General features: G+C 43.6%; 1 protein-coding gene across 1 annotated transcript in view; it reads left to right on the top strand.

The window, feature by feature from the left end:
- Nucleotides 1-27,691, top strand: part of COL4A2 (collagen type IV alpha 2 chain) — a 178,708-nt gene that overhangs the window by 91,411 nt on the left and 59,606 nt on the right. The window contains exons 13-20 of the mRNA XM_081905934.1: nt 1,177-1,221; nt 4,464-4,526; nt 5,579-5,623; nt 6,102-6,155; nt 7,877-7,943; nt 8,801-8,902; nt 10,585-10,740; nt 12,474-12,566. Of these exons, the coding sequence (XP_081762060.1) occupies nt 1,177-1,221; nt 4,464-4,526; nt 5,579-5,623; nt 6,102-6,155; nt 7,877-7,943; nt 8,801-8,902; nt 10,585-10,740; nt 12,474-12,566 (625 nt within the window). The remainder of the gene's footprint in view (nt 1-1,176; nt 1,222-4,463; nt 4,527-5,578; nt 5,624-6,101; nt 6,156-7,876; nt 7,944-8,800; nt 8,903-10,584; nt 10,741-12,473; nt 12,567-27,691) is intronic.

The following is a 27,691-nucleotide window of genomic DNA, read 5'->3' as shown; positions in this document are numbered from 1 at the left end:
CACGGAATGAATTTCTCTGTTGGCTTCTGCGGGAAAGCCCAGTGAACATGTAAACTCAGCAGCCCCTTCTTAGGTTGCCATCTTTATACGCTTACTGACCTGGGAGTTAAGTCCTGCTGAACTTAAGGAGGCTTTTCCCGAGTAGGAAAAACAGACTAGTAGGAGGCCCTGGCGCATTAAAAGTCAATGCCTGCTCAGCCCCTTGATGCTCTCCAGGCCCTGTTGCTGCAGGCTTTGGACAGTGCACACGAGCCCTCCTCTCCCCCCCCCCTCGCACGGAAGCTACGGCCCTGCTGGGACAACAGTGCACGTGCCCACAGAGAGGGCTCTGAGTGCCCTCTCTGGCACACATGCCATAGGTTCGCCACCACTGGATTAGGATCTGACAGTACATCTCCAAGCAATTCGAAGTAGACAATAAAGGTTTTTTATCAGTCAACAACACAATGATTCTCCACCTCCCCATGTTATACTGCGGAAATGAAAAAAAGCTGGCTGGGGTGTGAGGTGATAACAAGGGATGGATTTCTTTTCTGGAAGGACTGCAAGTAACATTCAGTTCTTAAACTCAGCAAATTAGTGGACTCAGAATTCCTGGCTCTGATTCCTGGTAGATCTCAGGGTTCTGGTAAAAAACAAAGCAGATTCCACATGTCTGCTCTAAATCTGCATGACATGCAGCCAGAGAGAGAGTTTTGTGCCTTCGCATCTGAGTGATGAATTTTGACCAGGATTTACATGCAGTTGTGGGTGTGTTTGGGTACAGAATTCATTTGAGTCCTATGCTCCTTTGTTGCACCGTGGGTGGAGTAGGAAGAGACAGAGGCAATGTTTTGCTTTCCATTAGGTTCAGCAAGATTCTTTTATTTTATAATACCTTCTCTCCTCATGTAATGTAATGCCAGTGTTTGGCTCTGCATGCAAGGATTCAAACTGGGTACTGTCTGTTCCTAGTACTGATCCATTTTGGCTCCTCTGCTGGTGGCATTGCATACTGACATTATACCAGCACTGGGAACACACTGTCAGTGTATTAAAGATGCACTGTCACAGGTTACTTGCATCCAAATATTCTATCCAGTGTAAATTTAGCCTAGGACAGAACTCTAAATTTGATTTTTGAATAATACAAATGTCTTGCTCAAGCATTAACTGTTCTTTTTTATATATTGTTAGGGTGAGAAAGGAATAAAAGGAATTAGGGGAGAAGCTGGAATTCCGGTAAGTACACAGAAAGAAATGCAGCAGAATTATACTCCTGTGTTCAATATAATCAGTAGTATGTCAATGGGAAAGAGCAAAGGCACCATACGCCCTACTTTGATTCATCCATTTTGTTTCTCCCTTTTGAAATGGATTGGTTATGATCACCAGGTTGTACACTGTTTTTATTTTGGGAGAAGACAGGAACAAAGTCGGTGTCAAGCAGTTCTGGCTTCTCTCTGCCACCCAGTAGCATTTCTCCATCTTCTCCACATGGATGAACTATTACTTCTTTGTTCTTCCTCCCGCTTTGAATATATCCGAATAAACCTTTAGAAATTATTTTTAACCTCTCTTGCAAGCCTGAGCTCCTTCTGAGCTTTGGCCTACCTGCCTGCCTTCTCCCTGCAATCACATTTCTTAAAGTCAGAGTGCATGTCCGACTACACTCAGCTTTCCCTTTCCTTTGTATAATGTATCCCAATAGGAGGTGGCCCCCTCATCCTCTCAGGTAAACTCAGGCACACTGTCACATGCACACAGCCCCCCTCATCTCCTGATTTATGCAGATCAGTTGATCTGGGACAGAGCCAGTCCACCCATAAGGAAAGTGAGGCTGCTGGATCCACAGGGGCATCACCCGCTGCAGCCGCCACAGTAGTAGCAATGACTGTGGTGCAATCCTTGGAGGCTGGCTCTGCCACTGCCTCAGTGCCCCCCCGTGCCACCTCTACAGTAGCCTCATGGCAAATAGGAGGGGCTGCCCTCTGGGGTCTCCTGGGGTCTGCATACATCCAGTGTGATTAAGAGGGGGCCTCGTCTCCCCCCCAAAACAATCACCTTTGATTCCCACTTCAGCTGTCGAATAAGGTTGATTTTATTCCCCTCTTGTTTCTGATGTAGATCTTTATTGCCCACTTGTTCCTGATGTGGATCTTAACTCACCCCTTTTTTGTTGGTGGGGGTGGCAGCACCATTTTGTGGCTTTCCTCAAGTGCCAAAGCATCTTGGGCCAGCTCTGAGTTTTATCAAAGGATTTATGTGATTAGGAGAGGGCAGATGGCACCCAGATTAGCAAAGTGGGCTCTGTGCATTCCACCACTGCGGTTACTGAAATGATGTTGGTTTTAACCTTTTGCTGACACCTCCAAAATCAGTGGGGTCTTTGTGGGACATAAAAAGTTCAGGCGGGAATGGATGAGGCCTCCACCTGATCCACCTTTCTCTTCCAATGAAATTGTCAACCTGTTGCAGTCCAGTATTGCCTTCATTGTTCTCCCATGCATGTTCAGACCTGAGTTGCAGCCATTTTTATAATGAAATGCAATTACAGCACCAGGCGAAACATGATTGAGACTTTTAAGGGCTCTGGTGTCTGTTATTAAATATGTTCTGTTCTTTCATTCAACTAATTTTATTACTTGTTGGATATACATTAGTGGTTTGTGATTAATAGCCTCTTAGTTGCCCCTTCATTAGTTCATTTTGTTTGCCACAGCATTAGTTTCTGTTCCTACATGAGGAGATTTTAATTGCGGTTTCCTCCATTGTTTATGGAGCTATTTCACTGTTAAAAATTATTAAAGTAGAGGAGGATCTATTTCATAAAGGGAAAGGGAAAGCATGTGGGATCCTCACTATCTTGATGCACTTCTGTAGCGGATCCCACCGCTAACTCCCAATTAATATGTAGCAGATTCACCCCTCTAACTGCCCCCAATTAAATATAGCAGACCCATCTCACAGTATGCCAATTAATTGAAAGTCTACAATTTACCACAGGTCTTGTGTGAGGAAAACCTAGTAATTTCAAGTCTTAGGCAGGAGTTGATCAAACAAGAAAAGTTTTATTTACAAAAAGTTTGTGAAACAAATTTGAGTCAGGAGACGTGTTCTTTCAGGTAGAAGTTAATTTATTACTTAAACTAAGTATAAAGATGTCACAGGCTTAAACACAACACTACAGGCACAGCTACTCTTAAATTCCCTTAAATTTACTCATAATCTGTTGTTACACTTCAGTTTCTGTTACTGCTTTTTAGGTCTTTATGGTTAGTTCAGGCAGATGCTTAAGGTCATTCCTTTAAACACAGTTTATTAATTTGGTTCCTGAGCAAAGGAGCACTTTCCCTCTTAGCCATCCCACTACTGAGCTATTTTCAAATAGTACAACAGACCCAGGGGGTCCCCTCCCCCTTGTTCCTGGCTTAGGGGTCTTCTTTGCCAAGAAGAGAGCAATGCTCCCTGCGCTCCTTCCGGGGCTAGAAAGGGCTTTGTTTAGCCTCCCGTTTGCTAGTAAATCGGAACGAGGCATCTCTGACAAGTGGGTCATCAAGATGAAAAGTCTGGAAAGCTCTGGCCTAGAAGATCTCTCCCCTCCCGCCTGGAAGGAGACCCCGCTTTCGTCTGTCTTCCCCCATCTTCTTCTCCCTCTCCTGGCTCAGACTCAGCCCTCCAGTTAGTTCCTGTCAGAAGACTTTCCCCAGACCCTCCACCCGCTCTTCCTAGCCAGACTGCGAGGCTCCTTCCTCTGGCTAGAGAGAGTCTCCTCCGAGCGGATGTGCCGCTCAGTCAAATCCTCTCCTCATCCCTTTCTCCCATCCCAACCAAGCCCTGTCCAACTTCTTCCTCAGAAACAGCGCCTGTTATTTTCCCTCCGAAAGTGCTGCTCCGCCCCTCCCCTCTGGCAGCCAATCCGAGAGAGGCTTCAGCCCTCTGCTGGAATTTTGAGGCGCTTTATCACCCATCACAACTTCCTATCTCTATGCAAAGTTCTTCCTGCTTGGCTCAGTTGTAATATAAGCAGGACTGGAGAAAACTGCTTTAAAGCAGCAGCAGACAGCAAAGCTCACTGGGGAGGCTTCCCTCTCACACTCTTTTTTGTTGTAAAAGGGAGGCCTGTGCTTTAAATATGAACAGGACAAACATACGCTTTGGAGAGTATGTTTGGCCCATACCTGTTCATGGAAATGCTCTCTGCTATTGTCAAGATCCTCTCCATGCAATTTGATTGTTGGCATTCATCTGTCTTGAGAGACAATGGAGTATGACTTTTGGGGTGAAGTCAAACCACTGCATTCGTAGTACAAGCCTGGCCTGTATGTCTGAAGGTCCTGGGCAGCTCAGACAACAGGTCCCATCTCTCAGCCTTTGGCTGCAGGAGTTGCCAGAAGGAGCAATGCGTACAATTTTATTATCGTGCTAAATATAATTGTGATGTTAAATCAGAGCAAATAGTTCTTTCTTTCTTTGTTTGTTAGGGTCATCATGCACTTTCAGCAGAAAAGGGAGAGGAAGGAATAACAGGCTTTACAGGACAAAGAGTAAGTATCTGGTCAAAATAAGGAGCAAATTGTTTGCCATTCTCAATATGATATTTTCCCTGTCATTCTACCAGATCATCAGAGACTGTCACAATTAAATGTTACATTTTGGGTGGTGTGGATTTAGAAAATGCATCCGGTCAAATTTTATTTTGGGTGATACTGTTGGTTCTGGGTTTTTACCATCTTTGGCATCAGAAACGAATTCCCCCCGTGGTGGGATAGCATGAGACCCTTAGTCTAAGGCTTGCGAGTTCAAATAATGGGGTAGAAATTAATTGTTGTTGTTGTTGTTGTTGTTGTTGTTGTTGTTGTTGTTGTTAAAGCCCCCCGTTAGTACCCTGGATTGCAGAGGGTTGGACTAGATGGCTCTTGTGGTTCTTTCTAACTCTACAAGGTGGCTTCCTCACTATTGACTTTCAGGGGAAATAGAAAAAACATTCCTGTTCACCAGGGCATTTGATGACTGGTAATTACACAACAAATGTGAAATTAGTAACTATGAGGACATGTATTTGTTTGTATATGTTTTTTAGTTCTAACTTATTTTTAAATGGTTTTATATGGTTTTGTTTTAGATTGTTTTGCTTTAACATTTTGATAGTTACTACCCTGGGGATGCGGGTGGTGCTGTGGGTTAAACCACAGAGCCTAGGACTTGCCAATCAGAAGGTCGGCGGTTCGAATCCCCGCGACGGGGTGAGCTCCCGTTGCTCGGTCTCAGCTCCTGCCAACCTAGCAGTTCGAAAGCACCTCAAAGTGCAAGTAGATAAATAGGTACCGCTCCGGTGGGAAGGTAAACAACATTTCTGTGTGCTGCTCTGGTTCGCCAGAAGCGGCTTAGTCATGCTGGCCACATGACCCGGAAGCTGTACGCCGGCTCCCTCAGCCAATAAAGCAAGATGAGTGCTGCAACCCCAGAGTCGGCCACGACTGGACCTAATGGTCAGGGGTCCCTTTACCTTTACTACCCTGGGCTCCTGTGGGAGGAAGGACAGGGAAACAAACAAACAAACAAACAAACAAACAAATAACCAACTATGATTTCATAGGGTTTGCCAGGAATCAACGGTCTCACTGGAACAGAAGGGGATGTGGTAAGTTTGTAGCCCTGAAATCAGATTGTGGCTTGGATCTTGAAATAAGGAACTAGCTGGAGGGGAAATTCCCATTCCATCTCCTTCCCCTCTCCACTTGTACCCTCCCAAGGTGAGGGGAAGTGGACTTAGCTAAGCCTGGCAGGACAGCTTACTGTATGGTATTAACCTCTTCATGCATTCATTAGACTTTTGCATGTTGGTTATATGAGGCTGTGTGGATGAAAACAGTTCAAGCGCCCTGTGGAGCTGCTCCTTTAGCAGAGCCAACAAAATGGTCTTAGTTCCCACCTCTTCCTCTGCTGCAGTGCAATATCCAGAAAGTTTATCTTAAAAAGGTGACAGCAGCAACTAACAAATGGGGGGGGGGAGAGAGTTTAGAGAGTGAATTTAGGTGAGAGGGGAAGCATGAAAGATTTTCTATGGAGTTTTGATAAAATCATGAAAGTACTTTCAATTGTTTTGAACTGTATTTCAGGGTTTCCCAGGACCTGATGGCTTCCCTGGCATACCTGGTCAAAAAGGAACTAAGGTAGCTTGTTATTCTAATATGTTGCTTGCACAATATTAATTCCAGGGATAGAGCAAGTTGTATAGAAGGGCTCTTTTCAAATTCTGTGCTTCATTGGTCAATAATCCCAAGTGTTGTGGCCTGGTGAAGGTGAGAAACACCTTGTAGGGGATCACCTGTGCACTCCTTCATTCCTTCACTATACTCCGGACCCCATAGGAAAGCACAAGAGAGCCTGGCCAGTCATGGGACCCAGGCAAGAGGTACAACAACTGCATAGCACCCAAGCGCAGATGGAAGAGTGGGGCTTGGGTAAACCAGACAATCCCAGTATGGCAAATGAAACCAAACCTGGACATTCCAGGCAGGAAGGAAGATGCAGCCCACATGTCTACTGCAATGGAGGGGGTTGGCCTGAGTGTCCATGAAAGGAGAGACCTGCCAAGAACAAGCTGGAGGGATGTCAGTGGGTTGGTTCATACAGTCAATGTTAGCTGTATTTAATAAGTGTTAGTTAAAGCTCAGGCATCTGGCCGACAATCACTTAAACAGAATTGTTAAAAGCACCAGTGAGAGCTGCTGAGCCTGGAATGTAGCTGAATGTTTTGCTGCTCTTCTCTCTGTAGCTTCTGGGTATTGACAGCTGCTTAAGGAGAAGGTTCAGGGTCACACATAATCCAGTGGTAAATGTCCAAACCAACTGCAAACATTAACTTGAAAGCAACTCTTAACCATAGTTAATAAAGCATAGTTAAGATGCTGGGCTAGGTTCACAAATAACGCTAAATCATGGTTTAATAAACAGTGATTGAAAAAAGCATGGTTTAAGTTTTATATATGAACTATGCCTGTGAGAGATCCATGAACTGCCCTGTGTGCTGTGGAAGATACGTTTGTACCCTGGTGCCGACTGCTTTCCTTACCAGCCGAGTCCATCCCAGGGTGGAGCAAGTGGTGCCCAAGACAGCGCAGCTTGATGAAATTGGAACTTTTTATGTTACATTACTCTTTATTTATTTTGCCCCCCAAAAGCCTCTAAGTAAACCACAAATTCAAATACGAACAATACAAATGAGAAAACTTCAAGATAAGAATATCTTAACATTTCAAAAAATGTTTGGGGTTGTGGGGTCAGGCAGAGGCCTTCCTGGATGGTTCCAGCCCAGTCTCTCCCCTGTCGCAGACCTCACCCTCCTACCTCCTGCCCTTGCCATTCTTCTTCCACTCTACCAGCAATGTGAAAACACCTGCTGTGACTGAGCTCCAAATTCAGACTCCATTTTATGTTAGACTTAAGTATGTCTTTTTAACTGAATTACCATTTTAAGCCTGCCTGAAAAAAGCTGCTGTATTTGTTACTCTTCAACAAGGATTCCGAGTGAGTAAATGTTATTTTTACCTTTTACAAGAATAAAAAGAAAAGAAAAAAGAAATACAGCATCCATCTTTAATGAAGATAGGAGGTTTCAATGTGTTGCTCACTCCAGAGGAGATGACACTCCTAAAATATATTCATTTTAGCAATAATTTGCTTTGGTACAGACATTCTAACTCACATGGATCATGTGCAGAAAGATGACAAAGAGAAATTACAGAAATTTGTGGGAAATGAGAGGCAATCTTAGACATATTCCTGTGACATGAGGGAGGATGTTTGTATTTATTTTATTTGTTCAGAATAAGGAAAGTATTTTACATGCAACCACAAATAAAACCAGTGAACTGAATTTGCATTTACACAGGGAGAGCCAGGAGACAAAGGCGCTCAAGGACCACCAGCTTATGCACCATATCCCAAACTAATAAAAGGTATTGCTTTTCAATCCTTCTTCCGATTTTTTTAAAAAATGAGGTGATAGTAGTCGTATCTTGATAAAAATTCCACAGGTGCCAGCACAAAATGGTTGTAATTGGTGTGAAAAAAAGGGGTGCTGGCACTCCATGCCATTGAGTACAGTCACAAAACTCCTTCTTTTAGTGCAGCTGAATATGTTTGATGCAGCCTACTATTTTCATGCAGTAAAGTGGGGTGGGAGTTGTGACATGGCTGACTCCTCTTGGGGCAACTAACCTTCCTCAATGTCCACTGCTTGGGAGGCATGTGCATTGCTTTGGTTTAAGAAGGCAACATCCATATTAGGGTATATTGTGTGGCAGGATGAAGTACTTGCCAGGGTTATTAGTGCAGTGGCCAGAATAAACTTTCCTGGCTCTTACATATGCAAGGATGGCATACTAAGCCAAACCATGACGAAAAGTAACTGAACGGTCCAAATCCAGAAAATGGAGCTTATTGCGGGTGAGTTTAATAACTCAATGTGGGCACAGAGCTGTGTACCCATATCCTCCCCACTTGTCACAGTCCATGCCACAATGGGGAAACCAGCATTTCCCAAGGTGTGGAGAGGACTCAGTGACATTAGATTTGGGGGACTGGCGGGAGATGGAGAAAGCAGGTTACAGTATGGGCTACAGAAACTTAATGAATTCCTCTTCATGGACCTTGATCCAGCTGGGTTATGGTTGTGAGGGTGTTGTGCTCTGAGAATGTGTAGTATGCAAGCAAAAATGGGTAGTGGCTAAATGCCCATTTGGGAGACATGATAAATCTCTATATCTGTGTCCTTAAGCCTGAAATCCAATCTGTACTTTGGGGATATTTTCAGGTGCAAGAGGTGACTGGGGACTCCCTGGTGCTCCTGGGCCCGAGGGTGACCGGGGCGAGCAAGGCAGTCCTGGAAGTGCTGGTCCACAAGGATCATCAGATGGTAATTCACAGCCACTTTCTTACTCCAGTATTGACTTGGGAATAGTAAATTCACTTTTTTTCACATTCACATTTACATTATTTTTATTTCATTCTCATTCTCATATTTGTTGCTCTTATCTGAATCGCAGCAAACAATTATGCAGCTTGAATCATCTACAGCAGACATGTCCAACGCATCGATTGTGCAATGGATTTTTGTTGATCGTGATCAAGGCCTCAGCACGCCTCCGCCCACCGCCCTCTCTCATGGTCGCCAGGTGCCCTCAGCACATGCTTAGCCACAACTGGAGCAACTCCGCAGGGGCAGTCGAGGCTACATATAGTCAGGCTGCTGCAGCAAGTGCTCAGGCTGGCGCTGGCCATCTCAAGGATCCAGCTGCAGGCTTTCCCCAATGGCCAGTCAGGTGACTGGCCCTCAAAGGCGAGAGGTGCCTGCCTCTGCCCCCTACAAGCTGCAGCCCTGGGGCAGGGAGGCAAAGATGAGGCGCACAGGCTCTGCACAGGCTGCAGAGGCACCCAGTCAGCCCCTGCAAACCAAGCCCCAGGGCAGGGAGGTGCGTGGACTCCACCTGGCCTGCAGTGCTGCAGAGTGAACCACGCGAAGGGCAGCGTTTGAGAGAGACAATTACATCCCTAATCTCCCTCCCCCCACCCGCTGGTTCCCATGGAAAGAAAATGCCCTCTCCTTCCTAGTTGTGCGTGGATGTGGAACTTTCCTCACCTTTCCAGCTCCAGCCTAGCTGTGTTTACTCGAAAGTAATCTGCTGGGCCCCCCCCAGCTCTTCGTTTGGTAAAGGAGGAATTGGACATTTCGGAGCGTGTTGGCTTCCCATGTGCGCCAAGGGCCCTGGGAGGGGGCTGGTGTGGGAGTAATCATTTGTTATTTTTTTCACCATCATCATAATTTATTATTTATACCCTGCCCATCTGGCTGGTTTTCCCCAGCCAAATATAATATATTTAAATTGAAGAATGACAATGGGAGAGTGTGGTAAATCACTGCCAGTTTTTTGTATTGGATAGATCGCAGCCTAATGGAAGCTGGACATGCCTGACTTCATATCAGCTCAGGCAGTGATTAACTTAGAAAAATAATGAAAAACACTTTTGCATTCTGTTTTTGTAGGAATTAACCTCACTGTACCCATTAGGAATGGATCTGGACTTTTGGTTCTTTACAGAACTATGATTCTACCATTATTCACAATCTATACTTTCTTTTTTTTAAAAAGAGGCACTTACTATTAGTTAATAGACAATGCTTCAGCTGAATTATAGCTAGGACCAATGGACATTATGTTATCTCTGAAGTGCTAATACAGTGCTAAGTGCTAATCTTTGTAAAAGATTGTGTAGCAGTTGCATGGTAAAGAAATATAACCCAGAGGCATTGGAGAGAGCTGTGGACTGACTTTGGGGTTACTGAGTTGTTGTTTGCAGTTTGGCTTTGGTCAAGTCATTTCGCTTCTCTATTTCCTTTGTGAGTAAATGAAAACCCTAGTTTACCTATTCTATTATTATTACTATTCTGATCAAAGATTTAGTGTCTGGGTGTTGACAGGTATTTGAAGTACATTGACAGGTATTTGAAGTACATTTGAAGCCTTGACATATGATATCATTTTTTTTATCTAGAGCATTCTTAAAATAATGCATACCTACCTGCTTTTCTCATTTCAGATAACTCTGTGGGAAGAGGTTTGCCTGGAGAAATGGGCCCCAAAGGCCTGACTGGCGATCCAGGTTTCGCAGCTGTTTATCCAGGTCCTCCAGGATTAGATGGCAATCCTGGATTACAAGGATCACCAGGTGTCCCTGGCCCTCCAGGAAGTCCAGGTAGGAACCCAGAACTTTTAAAAGTAATTAACATTAAAAAGTTACATGATAGTGCTGACAATAATATTCTGGGAAATTTCCTATTTAAGCATTTTGAAACTATTTGAAAGACCAGTGAGAATTTTAAATTTTCCACTTGGTAATGAATCCTAAAGCAGAGGAGTTTGGATTTGGATTTGATACCCCGCTTTATCACTACCCGAAGGAGTCTCAAAGCAGCTAACAATCTCCTTTCCCCTCCTCCCTCACAACAAACACTCTGTGAGGTGAGTGGGGCTGAGAGACTTCAGAGAAGTGTGACTAGCCCAAGGTCACCCAGCAGCTGCATGCGGAGGAGCGGAGACACGAACCCGGTTCACCAGATTACGAGTGCACCGCTCTTAACCACTACAGCACACTGTCTCTCAGAGGCTTTTCTGTTTTGTACTGGTTGCATGGACTGTTGCATGTCAAAGCCCCAAGCCACCCCATGAGAATAAAGACATACGGACACAGAATTTTAGGTTAATGTTAATGGGCAAAATTTAGGCCACAACTTTATTGGTTACAGAATGTGAGTGGCATTGGCATCAACTGACTATATCTGACTCCTTCCCTCCTTGCAGGGAGTCTGGTAAGGGTAAGCCACCAGTAGGGGGAGCCCTGCCGATGTGGATCGACTCAAGCATCCCCTGGGTTCCCGCTGGAGTTGTGGCATGGCCCTAGCCCCTCCCCGGGCTTTGGACGAGATCCACACCCCAGGATTCTTTAACGGAATACCCTTGAGCACGAATACCCTTGAGCACGGGAGGGGCAGGTGATGGTCGCACCTGCCCTCCCACACACATTGCTATTCCAATGCCTAAACGCCACACAAACCCAAAGCTCGGCGCCAATACCCTCACACCTGCAACCAACCTTTTATGCCTTTGATAATATTGGCCAACTAAACATTTTCGCCGTCAGAAAGATGAACGCCAACTGCACAGTAAAGGGCCTCGTTGTAAGCAATTCCTGGGTGGCAAATCACCGCAGGCAGGCAGGCAGGCAGGCAGGCAGGCAGGCAAGCAGGCTCAGGACAGACTGGGCAGCGGTCCTGGGTGTCCCTCTCTCACTCCTCCACACATGCCCTCCCTCTTAAAGTGGGATGCTCCCCACTCGATGTCACTTATGCATGCGGGGACAATATTCCCCCCTCCCATAATTTTTCTTGAGATTTAAAATTGAGATTGAATAAACAAAAATGGATATTCCAGACATATTGAACTCCACAGTGCCTTTAAAGGAAGGCCATTTCAGATAGATGCTGGTGATGCAATGCTGATAATGCTTCTTTGAGGCGATATATAAATTAATAAATAATAATGATGATTATGTGGGAGTGTTTTGTGTGTTTTTCTTTCTGTGGATGCCCACATACTTCTAAATTATATTCATATGATTTGGAGACTTAACAAATGGACAAAAGTGGATTCCTCAAAGCCCTGTGTTTGCAAAGAGACTTTGAGACTGGGAGAGTAAATACTCACCATCTACTACTCAGTGGTCTGGTGATCTCACCGACCTTTCTACATATTATAATAGTCAATCTAGTTTGGATACCTATTATATGGACTGCTTATATTGACCCGTACTGCATATTTAATTCAGGACTAATTGATTATGTTTATTGTTAAAATGACCTAATGATGTTGCTTTATTTTCCTTCTTGTTACATTTGCAAAATCTAATAAATAAATGATCCCATTCTACAGATACTTCTGTTGCAGTGAAGGGTCTTCCAGGGTTTCCTGGTCCTCCAGGAAACCAAGGTTACCCAGGACCACGAGGGCAAAAGGGGTTCAAAGGTAAGGCACACGTGGACTGGTGCTTTCATGTGTTGTCTGCTATGGATTGTCGTGAAAGTTAGAGGCTTAATTTGCACAATATCCTGAGACCAGACAACTTTTCTCCTTGATTAGGAGTCTTGTACAATCCCTGTCTCAGCCTTCCTCATTTAAAACCTTTCTTTAAAAAACCCTTCTTCCCTACACATCGGCTATGCTGGTCCACAGAGCTGGACTGCCCTTCTGACTCTTGCGCAGAAGCCGAAGGGACATGTCTAAGGTGGGGAGTCGCCTGAATCAGCTTTGCTGCTCCATTGAGCCACGTCGGGAAGCCTCTTCCCAGCATGTCAGCGGAGCTTGTCAAGGAAGCCGCTCAAGCCAGAGGTGCAGTGTAGCTTGCACAGCTGACGTGTGAGAAAGCGGTGGCTTCAGCGCTACCTCACACATCAACTGCTAAGCAGGGAGGTCTTCTGCTCACGAGGAGACCCTCCACAGAGCTTGAAGAGGATTTCCTCTTTGGGCTCTTGGAAGGGTCTCCTCGCAGACCAGGAATCTCCAGGGTGCTCCCCATTTCCAGGATCTACTTCCAGGTTCCAGCACCGACTGTCGTCTGTTTTTCAGATGTGAGAAATACTGTGAGTGAGGCCGTTGGATTTACTATTTAGGGGGTTTGATTATTTATAGTCAGATTCGGTTAACAAACCCTGCCCAGTGGGGTTTTTCCCCACTCTTCTTGGGGGTTGGGGGTCAACAGAACTCCCAGAACAGCACATAAGGGGAGGAGAGGGCAGGTTGTTCCATCAGGCCAGCAGAAATGCTTGCACTGATGAGTACTCACAAACCTCTGTTTGTGACTAATGACTGTATTTATTTATTTTTTTAAAAAATTTTATTAAGGATTTTCTTGTTTTACAGAAGTGTAGTGCCTCGTATTTTTTTTCTTCTTCTTCCATGTAACGTTTTTACAAATCTGTTCCATTTGTTGAGGCATTAGGGGGAGAAGAAAAAAGAAAGGGGGTGGAGGGAGGGAAGATGGATGGGCGTGGGGTCGGGTGGAGGTGTTTCTATTATGTTTAATGTATGTAGAGTTTGGTGTCAGCGTTGCTTGTGTTGTTCACTTGTGTTCCTTTGGTGGTGAGAGAGGTTGGGGTTGGCTTAGGGTGTGATTGTTTGCTTGTGATTGGCTGTGGTGATCTTTGTTTTCGTGTGTGAGTGAGGTGGGTGGGTGTTTTGGATCAGGTTAGCCATATTGTTTGTATGCTGTTGGTGGATTATTGTCATTGTCCTGTTGGGCTGTGTATGTGATAAAGGGGAGCCATACCGGGGTGAAGGCGTCTTCTTCTGTTTGTCCCCGTGTCAGTTTCAGTTTATTAGTTAATTTTTCTAGTAGGGCTGTTTCCCATACTATTTGGAACCATTGGTCCATGCTTACTCCTGACAGGTCTCTCCAGTGTCTGGTTATGATGTTTCTGGCTGCTGAGAGCAGGTGGGTTATGAGTTCTTTGTGGTGTAAATGGACATTGTTGTCTTGGAAGATGTTTAGTAGGGCCAATTCTGGGGTGATGTCTATTACTTGCTTAGTTATTTTACATATTTCTTGTATGGCTGTTGTCCAGAATAGTTGGATTTTGGGACACTCCCACCACATGTGGAGGTATGTGCCTGTGGAGGTGCACCCTCTCCAGCATTTTGGTGAGGTTCCTGGGTGTATTAGCGCTAGTTTCCTTGGTGTTAGGTACCACCTGTAGGTGAGTTTCAGCGTGAGTTCTTTTCTTTTCGTTGATATGGATTTAAAGGGGGGTTTAGACCACATTCTGGTCCATTGAGTGGGGTTAATCTCATAGCCTATGTCATTCTCCCATTGTTTTTTGATTGCGTCTAGGGGATTTGCGGGATTTTGGAGTAGTATTTTGTATATTGCGGATACCGTCCCTTTACCGTTTCCCTTTGTTGTTAGGAGGAGGTTTTCGAAGGTTGTCAGGGGCCTAGTTGCTGCTGATTTTACTGTTGGGTTGTTTAAGAGGGCATGTAGTTGGTGTTGTGTTAACCAGGTCATTTGGGTGTCTTCTAGTTTGTCTTGTATTTCTTGTGTTGACAAGGGTTTGTTATTTTTATAAAAGTCTATTAGGCGATATAAGCCTTTGGTTCGCCAGGTTTTTGTCTGGAGGTTTTGTGCTGCATGGTAGAATAATGGGTGGTGCGCCAGGGGGATTAGTGGGGATGGGCTTGGGGATAGTTTACCTATTTGTGTTTTCCATGCTTTGAGCATGGTCTGTGTGTACCTGTTAAGTGTTGTGGGAATTTTCTTTAGTTTGTTTGGGAGGAGTGGGTATGCTGTGGTGCAGGTATTTTCAACTGTGTCCCTCTCTAGGTGTACCCATTGTTTTGTCTCATCTTCTAGTATATATGGGATTATATAGCGTATTTGGTTGGCATTGTAATATGCTTCTATGTTGGGGATTCCCCATCCTCCTTCTGAGGTGGGGAGGTGCAGGTATTTGGAGCTTATTCTTGGTTTTTTATGTGAGAAGATGAAAGAGTGTAGTTTTCTCTGCCAACTGCGAAGTTGGGTTGAGGGGATCCAGATTGGGAGGGTTTGGAATAGGTAGGTTAGTTTTGGGAGTGTGATCATTTTGATCATGGCTGTTTTGTCTGAGAGAGTGAAATTCGTGTTATTCCATCTCTTTAGGTCTTTGTTAATTTGTCGCCACAGGGGCTTGTAGTTGTGGAGGTACAATTTATTGAGGTTTCTGGTTATTTGTACCCCTAGGTATCTGAACTTGGTGTGGCAAAGTTTTATTTTGGTGACCTTTGTGAGTTCTTTTTGGGTGTGAGGAGGGGTGTTAAAGCACATAGCTGCTGACTTTGTAAAATTTACCTGTAGGCCCGACACCATTGCAAATGTGTTGAGTTCTCTGATTAGGGAGGTTGCTGTGCTTATGGGGTCTGGTGTTGTGACCATTAGGTCATCTGCAAAGAGCCCTAATTTATAGGTTCTGCCTTTTATTTCCACTCCCTTGATGTCTGTGGCTGCTTGGATGCGGATTGCTAAGGGTTCCAGAGCCAGGATAAATAAGAAGGGAGACAGTGGGCATCCTTGTTTCGCGCCTCTTTGGATAGCTATAGTATTAGAATCCATATTGTTAGTACTGCATTTTGTTGAGGCTTGGGAGTATATTTGTTTGAGGATTTGTAGGAAGTTGGGGCCAAATTTCATGTTAGTTAGTACTGCTAACGCGAGCGGTCCCGGCGACTTTCTGAAACAAGATGGAGTAGGTGTGAGTCGACTACCCCCTCCCTTGCTCCCCCCTCCTCCCCTCCTCCCCCCCTCCCCCCACTTGTATTTGTATCTGTATCTGTTTCTATACCCCACTGTTTAACATCCCTCCTCCCTTACCGAATACCCAACCCTGCCCAACTACAGGATCACAGGACTAAAAACAACTGGACTATAGGATCAATAATAACTGGACCTATAGATGGGGGGAAGGGAAGTAATATTCGTTTATGGGAAGTAACGTGTGGATAAAGCGAAATTGGGGTTACGACGCAGATGGACACAAGTACATTACAAACCAACAACACTGCCCGTGGACTATTGGATATGGGCATTTGGACTCAGGAATCATTGATAACTAGGGATTATTGGCTATAAGGGATATTGACTAAAAGAGACCCTGACTATTATAAAGACTTTTGGTTATTGTTCCTGAGAAGTAACCAGGGACAACAAAGGTAAATGCTAATGTGAATGCAAATGTAAATGTAATGTAAATGTAATGTGAATTTTGGAAAGGAGGACGGGATTGCAAAGAAACAGAGGAAGGTACCAGCATTAGAAGGTACTAGAAAAACTAATTTGGGGATAGAAAGGAATAGTAAAAAGGAAGACTGATACAAGGGTACATGATGTCACTCACGGGGAAGAAAGGAACGAACGGGGGAACTCCAGGAGAGAGGAGAGGCTCCAAACAGGAGGGAGACTTTAAGTCAGAGATTCTGAAGATGCTTGCGGAAATAAAACAAAGCCAAGCTAATGTAGAGCATAAATTAGAACAAGTGGATAACAGAATTGGGAAATTGGATAAAAAAATGGAGGAAACAGTGAACGAATTAAAGGGCCAAATAAAAGAAATATCTAGGAGGACGCAGCTCGCAGAGGAAGGATTAAAAAAGACTAAAGTAGAGTTGAGAGACATAAAGAGAGATAAGGAAAAAATTAAACTAGAAGTGATGGAGCTAAGTAAGACACAGGAAGAGATGAAGGATACCATAGCGATGAACGAATTAAGGCAGAGGGAGGTGAATTTGAGGCTGAGGGCCATTCCGGAGACACAGAATGAAAATGTAAAAGAAAGATTGACGAAGGAGTTAGCGGATTGGATGGGTATACCTATAGAGGAAATGGCCAACAGCATACTAAATGCATTTAGAATGCGTGTCAATGCAACTAGAGCAAAGAAGCTCACAGGTGATTGTTTGATTACGTTCAAAAACAAAGAAATGAGAGATTTGATCCTCCAGAGGAACAGAGAAAAGAGATTAAACATAGATGGGAATTATATAATTATCTTTAAAGATGTCCCAATTAGACTACTTAAACGGAGAGACTCTTATAAACCCTTGGCGCAAACATTGAAGAAGAACAAGATTGAGTTTAGGTGGGAATTCCCGGAAGGGATATCATTTATATATAGAGGGAAAAGACATAAGTTGGTAAATCAAGAAGAGACCGGGAAATTCCTCAGGAAATATAAGGAACTTAAAGTAGACACAAATGAAACAGGAAGAGCAGAGAGGGCCCAATCGGGAGAATCAAGAATGACAGGGGATCAGGAGGAGGAGGGGAGTGGATCAGGGGAGGAGGTAGAAGAAGAAGAGGGAGACTTAGGGAATACACAAGAAACAGGAGGATTATAAAGACTAAAAAAGAAGAAATTAAGCACTATGGGATTAAAAATTTGGAATTGGAACATCAATGGGATGAATGACAAAAAAAAGAGAAATAAAATTGAGCAATGTTTGAAAAAGAAAAATCTAGATATTATTTGTCTCCAGGAGACACACGTGGCCAGAAAGCATAGAAAGGTTCTGATTAATAAACGGCTAGGGAACGAATTTGAAACACTGGATAAGGTAAAGAAAAGAGGGATGGTATTGTATATCAGTAGCAAAATAGAAGCCAAAACAATGTTTAAAGACGAGGAGGGGAGGATGATAGGGGTTAACATCAATTGGCAAGGAGAAAGGATGATGGTAGTCGGGATCTACGCCCCGAATGGTAGCAAAACGGAATTTTTCGAAAGATTAGAAGAAAAACTAATGGAGTATGCAGATCAAAAAATAATCATAATGGGGGATATGAATGCGGTTATTTCACTGGAGATGGATAGACGCAGAGATGGAGGAAGTAAAGAAGGGAAACTACCAAAATCCTTCTTCTCTATGGTGGAGAACTACAATTTAGTGGATATATGGCGTCTTAGACACCCTCTTGAGAAACAATATACTTTTTATTCGGAACCTAACCACTCACTCTCACGACTGGATCAGATCTGGATCTCAAAGGAATTATGTCCAAGAGTTAAATCTATAGAGATAAGACCGAAAGTAATATCAGATCATAATCCAGTAGAGATGGAACTAGAAAGCTTAGAGAAAAGAACATTTAGATGGAGACTAAAAGATTACTTGTTAGATGATCAGAAGGTGGTGGAAAAGGCAAAAAAAGAATTGTCAGAGTACTTTAAGGAGAATTGTGATAAAGGGACAAAAGACAATATAGTATGGGATGCTAGTAAAGCGGTAATAAGAGGGTACTTCATTCAACAAAGCGCAATCAAAAACAGGAACAGAGAGAAAAATAAAGAGGAAATTCTAAGACAGATAATGACAAACGAATCAGAGCTAGCCCAAAACCCCAATTGTCTGAAAACAAAAGAAAAAATAAAAATCCTACAAACCCAGTTTGCTACAATGATAAACAAGGAAGTAGAGTGGAATATTAAAAGACTTAGGCAAAGAAACTTTGACTTTGCGAACAAGCCAGGCAAATGGCTTGCCTGGCAAACGAAAAAAAGGAAAGAACAGGGGACGATTAACAAAATAATAATAGAGGGGGAGGAGAGAACTGACCCCAAAGGAATTAGAAGGGAGTTTCTTAATTATTATAGAAACCTGTATAAGGACCAGGAAAAGGTAGGTTTAAGGAAAATAGAAAGATACATGAAAGATAAAGGGGGACAAAAAATCCCGGAGGAAGGGAGACAAAGATTAAACATAGCAATTGAAAACGAGGAAATCGAGGAGGTAATTAGAGATCTCAAGAGGGGCAAAGCACCAGGCCCCGATGGATTTACTGCCAGCTATTATAAAGAACTGAAACCTATTCTAGTAAGACCCTTGAAAAACACTATGAACAACATCTTAAAGAAAGGAGAAATTCCAGAAACTTGGAAGGAGGCATACATCACGTTTATCCCCAAACAGGACGCAGACCTGACCCAAGTCAAAAATTATAGACCAATCTCACTGCTGAATGTAGACTATAAGATATTTGCAGGAATTCTGGCAAGAAGGTTAAAGAATGTATTAGCAGATATCATACACACAGATCAGGCAGGCTTCTTACCTGGCCGGCAGATGAGAGACAACACAAGAAATATCATTGATATGTTAGAATTCCTGTCTGTAAGGATTGATAAACAAGTTATAATGATGTTCATTGACGCCGAAAAGGCATTTGATAATGTGCTATGGAATTTTATGTTGAGAAACCTGGAACACATGAATGTAGGCAAAGACTTCCTTAATGGGGTAAGGGCAATATACACAGAACAGAGGGCCAAACTGATCGTAAATAATATGGTAACGGAGGAAATAAAGATAAGGAAGGGAACAAGACAAGGATGCCCGCTCTCCCCGTTACTATTTATAACAGTGTTAGAAGTCCTTTTAAACGCCATAAGACAAAATGAGAATATTAGAGGAGTAAAGCTAGGACGGAATGTGTATAAGACCAAGGCCTTCGCCGACGATTTGGTAGTAATGACAGAAGACCCAGAAACCTCTGTGGGAGAGATATTGAAGGAAGCAGAATTATTTGGAGAAGTGGCCGGGTTTAAACTAAATAAGACAAAAACAAAAATGATATGTAAAAATATAGATCCGAAGACAATAGAAACAATCCAACAGCAATCACAGATAGAGATGGTCAAAAAAGTTAAATACCTCGGCATCTGGCTAACACCTAGAAATATAGATCTCTTTAAAAACAACTATGAGCCGATGTGGAGGGGAATAAAGAAGGATTTGGAAAAATGGGGACGACTAAAACTGTCAATGTGGGGAAGGATCAACATAATCAAGATGAATGTGCTAGCAAGATTAATGTTTTTGTTTCAGACTATTCCTATAATAAAAGGGAATAGGATTTTTAAGGAATGGCAGAGGGTAATTTCGAGGTTTATATGGCAGGGCAGAAGACCCAGAATACAATTTAAACTCTTAACAGATGTAAAGGAAAGGGGGGGCTTCGCCCTGCCAGACCTAAAACTATATTATGAGGCTGTATGCCTAAGCTGGTTAAAGGACTGGGTCAAGCTAGAAAATACGGAGCTACTAGATCTGGAGGGCTTCGACAACTGCTTTGGCTGGCATGCCTACTTATGGAAGAACAAAATGAAGGCACATAAGGGGTTTGGTAACCATATCTTTAGAGGGCCGATAATCGAGGCATGGGAAAGGTATAAGAACTTGCTAGAGCCGAAGACACCACACTGGCTGTCACCTCTTGAAATTATAAGTATAAAAACTACTAACATGAGAAAGAACTGGGCATCATATAATCAGTTAGTAACTAAAGTGGAAGGGAAATGGAGAACTAAACCCTATGAGCAGATAAAAGAACATGTTTACGATTGGCTTCACCACCAACAAGTGAATCAGATGTTCAGCAAGGACTTCAAAGAAAGAGGTTATGCAGACAAAGACTCTAAATACCAGACGGAGATAATTAACAACAAAGAGAAAAATATATCTAAGTTATATAGAATGCTGCTTGATTGGAACTTGGCTGACGAAGAAGTTAAATCTGTAATGATTCGCTGGGCTAAAGATATAGGTCACAGTATTCAATTTGAGGATTGGGAAAAATTATGGAAAGATGGGATAAACTTTACGGCGTGTACTGTGATAAGAGAAAATGTTATGAAGATGTTTTATAGGTGGCATTTGACACCTATGAAACTTGCCAAAATGTACAAGGTGGACAATAAGTGTTGGAGGTGTAAAAAGGTAGAGGGCTCCTTCTACCACATGTGGTGGGAGTGCGGAAGGGTAAAACAGTTTTGGGAGAAGGTTTACATCGAATTAAAAAAGATATTAAAATACACGTTCATAAAGAAACCCGAGATTTTCCTATTAGGGATATTAAGACAAGATATAAAAAAGGAAGATCGTAGACTGGTATATTATGCGGTTACGGCAGCAAGGGTTGTAATAGCGCAAAGGTGGAAACAACAAGAAATCCCGACGGTGGAGGAGTGGAGAGGTAAATTATCGGAATATGCTGAGCTTGATAAGTTAACGGGGAGAATTAGATATTTAAAGGACCAGATATTTACCAGCGACTGGGGGAAATATGTAGACTACTTGGAATACGTTTGTGATGGAAAAATAACGCTCAAGGGATTTAAAGACGTACTGTAACAGACTAGAGGTTATTGTGCAAAGAAAATAGAGAGTAAGAGTAGACATAACGACAATATAAACGAAGAAACGCGGACATTAATTTTGGCTACGAATGACTTGCGATTTAGCTGAAGGAAGTCTTGAAAGAAACAACTATGTGAAAGAAGTGATGTAAAAATATCTATTTGATGTATTGTTATTCGTGTATATTTTTCTGTTCTCTTTTTCTGTTTTTTTCTTTTTCATTCCCTATTTTGAAACGCTTAATAAAAATTTACGTCAGGAAAAAAAAAAAAGTACTGCTAATATGTATTTCCACTCCAAGCAGTCAAAGGCTTTGAGGATGTCTAGGGACATAATTGTCAATGGGAGTTTGGTTGCCTTGCTGTGTTCGATCAGGTTCAGTAGTTTCCTGATGGGGTCTGTTATATTGCGGCCAGGGACAAAGCCAGTCTGGTCTGGGGCTATTAATTTGTGTAGGAAGGTTTTTAGGCGGTTGGCCAAGATTGATGTGAATATCTTGTAGTCTTGGTTTATTAATGAGATTGGGCGGTATGATTCTACTGAGTGGTTTTGGGATGGAGACTATTTTGGAATGGGTCCAGGTTTTGGGGATGGGGCCCCCTTTTATGATATCGTTGAACAGGCGGGTCATGTAGGGCATCAAGGGTTCTTTGAATTTCCTATAGAATTCTGCTGTGAAGCCATCTGGGCCTGGGGCTTTGTGTGGTTTCAGGTTTTTGAGGACCGCATCTATTTCCTCTGGGGTGATAGGGCTGTCCATGAATTCCTGTTCCTCATCAGTTAGAGTAGGCATGGTCAGTCCTGCTAGAAATGTTCTGATTTCCTTCTCTGGTGGGTTATGGGAGGTGTATAGGTTGGAGTAGAATTCTGCAAATTCTGAGGCTATTTCTTCGGGGGATAATGTTATGTTGCCGTCTTTTTTGGTGATGCAGTGTATTCTTGTTTTGAGTGCTTTTTTCCTACATCTATTTGCTAGTAATCTGGAGTTTTTCCCTCCATATTCGTAGAAACGTTGTTTAGAGTATAGAATGTTGATCATTGTTTTGTTAATTTCTAGGGAGTCTAGTTCTCTCCTTTTTTGTTCTATAAGTTTGAGGAGTTTTTTAGATCCTGTTTGTTTGTAGCGTGACGAGAGGACTGTGATGTCTTGTTCTATTTTGCTAATTTTTGAGGAGGTTTGTTTTTTAAGGAATGTTTTCTCTTTTATGCAAGCTCCTCTGGTGACCGCTTTCATTGCGTCCCATAGGAGGGGGGTTGTTATATTGTTTACATCGTTTTCCTTGAAGTAGTTTTGGACAGTTTTTGTGAGACTCTCTAATTTGTTTGGCTGTAATTAGGATGGGACTGAAGGACCATGATGGGGTGGTTTGTGTTCCTTCTCCTATTTTAACGATGACTTCTACTGGGGCGTGATCTGTGATTTTAATGTTACCTATGTTTGTTGATTCTACTGAGGGGATCAGACCCTGTGTGAGTAGAATGCTGTCCAGTCTGGACACTGTATCATGGCGTCCCGATTGGAATGTATGGCTGATGTCTCCCGGGTTTTGCTCACCCCAAATGTCGTAGAGACCCCTGTTTTTTAGCATTTTTAGTAACTTGTAAGAGTTCCTAGTTGTTGGGGGTTTCCTTCGGAGGAAGGTTGCCCATGGGGTTGTGGGGTGGATATCTTTCAGGGATAAACCTTTCATATCTAGATTGAGGTCCCCTCCTAGGATTGCTTCCCCTTCAGAGAAGGAGAAGAATTTGTTTAGTGTCTTCTGGAAGAATTCTAATTGTTTCGTGTTTGGGGCATATATGGAGCCGATTGTCAGTTTGATTTTGCCATCTAGTGTCCCTTTAGCGAAAATGAATCTGCCTTTTTTGTCCTTGAGGACTGTTGTGGCAGTGAAGTTCAGGTCTCTACTGAGTATTATGGCTACACCACGAGCTTTCCCTGAGCCTTGTGCGACCCACTGCTGATTGAAGCGGGGGTTGCTCAGGAGTTTGCTGCCTTTGGGTGGGTTGTGTATTTCTTGTAGGAAGGTGATGTGTGGTTTCATGGTGTTTATGTATGAGGTGATGTGTTTTCTTTTGATGGGGTTTCCCAGCCCCCTCACATTTAATGTAATTGCTTTTAGGTTAGCCATCTTGCTTATCTATTATGTGGGGTGATTCCCTGCCAACCCGTTCGGGTTGTCTTGTGTCTCTCTCTTCGTGTTGTTTAAAGAACCAGTGGGGTTGCGCTGACCTAGGGTGTGGTGGGTGGGGGGCTAGTGGGATTAGAGTGAGATTTGGGTTAAAGAGTAGGGGGTAAGTTGTAGGGAGTTTCCTATATGTAGTCATATAGGTGTTTGTTTGGGGTATTTTGGGCCATCTGGCATTTAGCCGGTTGGTCCTAGGTCTCAGCTGGTGCGGAAGGCCATGTTCAAGGACAGGCCATCCCCCTGTTGTTTGCGATGGGGGGTGATCAGCAAGACAGTGTGAAGTGACTTTGTAACGTCGCTATCAGGTATAAGGTTCGTAAGCAATGTTGCCAATGTTATAAGCAACATTGTTGGTGTGTTGGGGTGGGGATGTGGGTGCTGGTACGCTCTGGTGCCACCATATTGCTGGTTGGGTATCAGATTTTAGCCTGATTGTGGGTTGTGTTATTAAGGTTGGAGTTGTTTTTCCTTAGTATGGAGTATGAGGATGTTGAAGGTGTGGGTGATGGGGAATGTGGTTGAGGTCGTCTGGACTGGTGTTGGGGTGGGGGTTTCTGTGGGGGTGCGGGGCTGGGGGGGATGTTGATGGTGTTAACTAAATCTATGTTTTTTGGGGGGGAGAGGGGGAAAGGGGGGGGAGAAATCACCAGTCCTTCGGTTTGTGGTTTTTTCCTGGTTGCTTCATTCAGCTGCGGTTGTTGTTGTTGTAGGGTTGTCCATCTGCGATGAATTGGTTTGGTTAATCTTGGTCTGGTTTCTTGTGTCGTATGGCCGGCGGGACGGTTCTGAGCATGATGCTTGCCTGTATTGGTTTGCGTTGTTCTGCCGCCTCTGTTGATTCTTTTTCCTCTGTACCGTCGTCCAGTTGTTTGCTGTTGTTTCCTCCTGGTTGGGGCTGTCATTTGGTGGGTTTGTCGGTTGCCATTCCGGTGGGAGGTCGAGTTCAAGGTCCTTTAGTAGTTGCAGGGCCTCAGGTATGTTGGTAGCCATGTGTTGTGTTGTATTGGTTGTTGCAATGAGGCGGAAGGGGAAGCCCCATTGGTATTTGGTCCCTGCTTGTTGGAGACGCTGGGTGCATGGGCGCAGGCTTTTCCTCCGGTTTAGGGTATCCTGAGATATGTCCTGTAGGGCCAGAATGGGGGTTTCTCCATATCGAAGGTTGCTTGAGTTTCTGAGGTGGTGCCATATCTCTTCCTTCTTTTTGTAGCGTGTGAAGCATACAATGATGTCTCTTGGGGGGGTGCTGGGTTTTGGCATAGGTTTTAGGGCTCTGTGTGCCCTCTCCAAGTCATCCGCCTCAAGTTTCAGGCTTGGGATTGTGTTTTTCAGCCAGCGTATAATTAGGTCTGCTGGGCTTTTCTCCTCTGTTTTTTCAGGAAAGTTGCGGAAGCTGATGTTACAACGTCTATTGTGGTCTTCAAGGTCGGCTTGCTTAATTTTCATCTCTCTGTGTTCTGCTTCCATTTGGTTTACCAGTTCGTCCAGTTTCTTGTTCACACGTGCGTTCTCCTCCCGGTATTGCTCTATTATTTTTTCTTGCATTTGGTTTTTGTTCTCTAGAGCTTCCACTTTGGAGGTTAGATTGTTGATTAGTACCTGCATGGGAGCCATTGTGGCCTTCAGTATTTCTTCTAATCTTGCTTCCATTTCCCTCAGATCTCGTTTCGTTATTGGGTGGTCATCATCTTGAAGGGGAGTTACCATCTTAGCATTGTTTGCCATCTCCCTGGTTGGTGTCATCTCAGTCTCCCTGATAGTTTTGGTTTGAGGTTGGCTTGGCGTCCACTTGGGGTAGGGCGTGTGGTGGTTAGGAGTTGTGGCAGTGGTGATTCCTGGGTATTGTTGGGTTGTTGAGCTGATCAGGCTTTGTTGGCTGGTGGCTTTTACAGAGCGTTTGGATTAGGTGGTCATTTGTGTCACTTCTAGCCTGTGTTTTAAGAACTTCTCTTGGGTTTTCTGTAGTTGCCTCAGCGATGCCGCCGAGGCTGGGGGGGAGGGCAGGTAAGCAGAGATGGGTAGACTGACGGACAGACAGTTCATATAAAGGGAGGGGGGTTAGCAGGTAGAGATGCAAGAGATTAGAGGGGTGGGGCCAGGGGAAATATGTGTTTAGAAGGGGGTTGTATATACCCAAAAGGGGTACTGGGGTCCAGTTAAGGTGGAAATTGGGGTTGGGAGTGCGCTTAGAAACAGAGACAGACAAATAGGCTATATGTAAAGGGTGGAGGGAGAAAAGGGAAGAAGAAGAAAGAAAGAAGAAGGGGGGAGGCGGGGGGAGAGAGGGGAGATTGGAGTAAGAGAGAAGAGAGAGAGAGAGAGAGACAAAAAGAGAGTTGAGAGAGAGAGATAGTACAGTAATATCAGCGGTATTAGATTGCAGCAGTAGTTTTAGCTATAGTATGAGGGGGCAAATTATGATAGGGTGATATGAATGTGTGTATGTGTTTCCTTTAGGGGAAAGGGGGGATGGAGAGAGGGAGGAGGGAGAGAAAAGGAGAGGAGGAGGGGGAAGGGTGGGAGAGGGAAGGAGAAGAAAAGAGAGGGGGAGAGGGAGGGAGGGAGAGCTGCTGCAATGGTATGGGGGGGGGAAAGTCTTATTTTAAAAGAGGGGGTGGGGGGAAGGGCTCCCCTCTCAAAAACAAACTGACGGACAGGCTAAAACGGGGGGGGGGGTTTGATTTTAAAAAAATAAAAGGGGTAGAAAACAAAATTGGGGATGGAAAATGAAAGGTGGGGTAAAGGGAAAAAATGAGGAGGGGTGAAGAGAGAGAGGGGAGAGAAAAAAGGGAGAGAAAAATAAAAGGGGGAGTTGAGGGGGAGAGTATCAATAACAGTAACAGTGATGTAGAGGAAATTTTTGTTTTAAAAGAGAGTGGTGGTTGTAGCTGGGGGCGAAAGATTCCCCCCTCAAGAACAAGCCAACAAATAGAAAAGAAAGGGCTTTAAAAAGAGGGGGGGGGGAAATGTGTGGTTTGTTTTTTTTAAAAAAAAAATAAAGTAAAAATAAAATAAATAATAATATTTTCCCCTAATTATTGTTATTTTTTTTTTTGTAAAAAAGTAATTAAAAATGTACGGGTAAAAGCTAAAAATGAGAATTAAAGGTAAAAGAAAAAAAGGGGGTTGTCTTTAGATAGATAGATAGATAGATAGATAGATAGATAGAGCTTTTTATTTAAAAATAAAAATAAAAATGAGTAAGGTATAGGTAAAAGAGAGTGGAAAGTCTGGGGCGAAGTGGCAGTCCCAGGAAATGGCCTGTGGTGGTTCAGGGCTGTTTTCTGGGTGCTGCCATTTTAATTCTTAAGAGGGGAGTTTGAGGTGAAAATAAAATGAGGTTTAAATTGAGGGGGGGGTGTGTGTGTGGAAAAGTGTGTCTTTAAATAGTGTGTAGAAAAGATAGAAATAAAAATAAAGATTCAATTAAAGGGTGGCTGCAGCAGCAGTGGCCCCTCTTTTAAAAAGAAAAATGGTAAAAGTAGGTATATGGGGGGGAATAAAAAAGTATTTCTTTTTTTTAAAAAAAGGGGGGAAGGGAGAGGGGTAGGAAGGGGTTTAAAAAAAGGATTTTGTTTGTTTGTTTTTTTAGAAAAAAGGAGGGAAAAAGGGGGTAGTTTCTTCCTTTCTGCGATCTCCTTTGTCATGCGGCTTTGCATGGAGAGGTAGGCTCCGGTCGGCTCAGCCACGTGTTTTCGCAGCGTCTTTTGCCTTCCTGTATTCACCTACCTCCCCTCTTCTTTGTCGGCAGAGATGGGGGCAGCAGCGGTAAAGTTAGGGCACCTCTTTCTTTCTTTCTTTCTTTCTTTCTTTCTTTCTTTCTTTCTTTCTTTCTTTCTTTCTTTCTTCTTCTTTCCCTCTTTTCTTTTTCTCCCTCTCTGTGTTAGCTCCACTGTCTTCCTGGATTTGGAGCTCCTCTCGGCTGTTGGGGGGGTGGTCGGGTGCCTTTCCAGCTCAATCAAGGTCGTGGGGGGGTGTTTTGGCTCCTTTGAAGGACACCCCCGATTCCTCTCCGTTGGCAGTGTGGCAGCAGCAGACCTGGGAGCCCGGGAATCGGCCAGACAGAGCCTTTTACTCTGGCTGGCTTCAGGAGCTCTTTTCTGCTGTTGCAGCCGCCATGCTGCCTCGCCAGAAGTTTCTAATGACTGTATTTATGCCAATTGTTTATGCCGCTTGTAATTTGCCATGTGACCTTATTGGGGGAGGTATAAATTTTAACAATAAGTAAAGGGTAATGCTGAAATAATT

The sequence above is a fragment of the Podarcis melisellensis genome (assembly GCF_964234715.1).
Source record: "Podarcis melisellensis genome assembly, chromosome: 3".
NCBI classification, from domain to species: Eukaryota; Metazoa; Chordata; class Lepidosauria; order Squamata; family Lacertidae; genus Podarcis; species Podarcis melisellensis.
The sequence above is the reverse complement of the archived record's forward strand: the minus strand, read 5'-3'. Positions and strand labels throughout refer to the sequence as shown.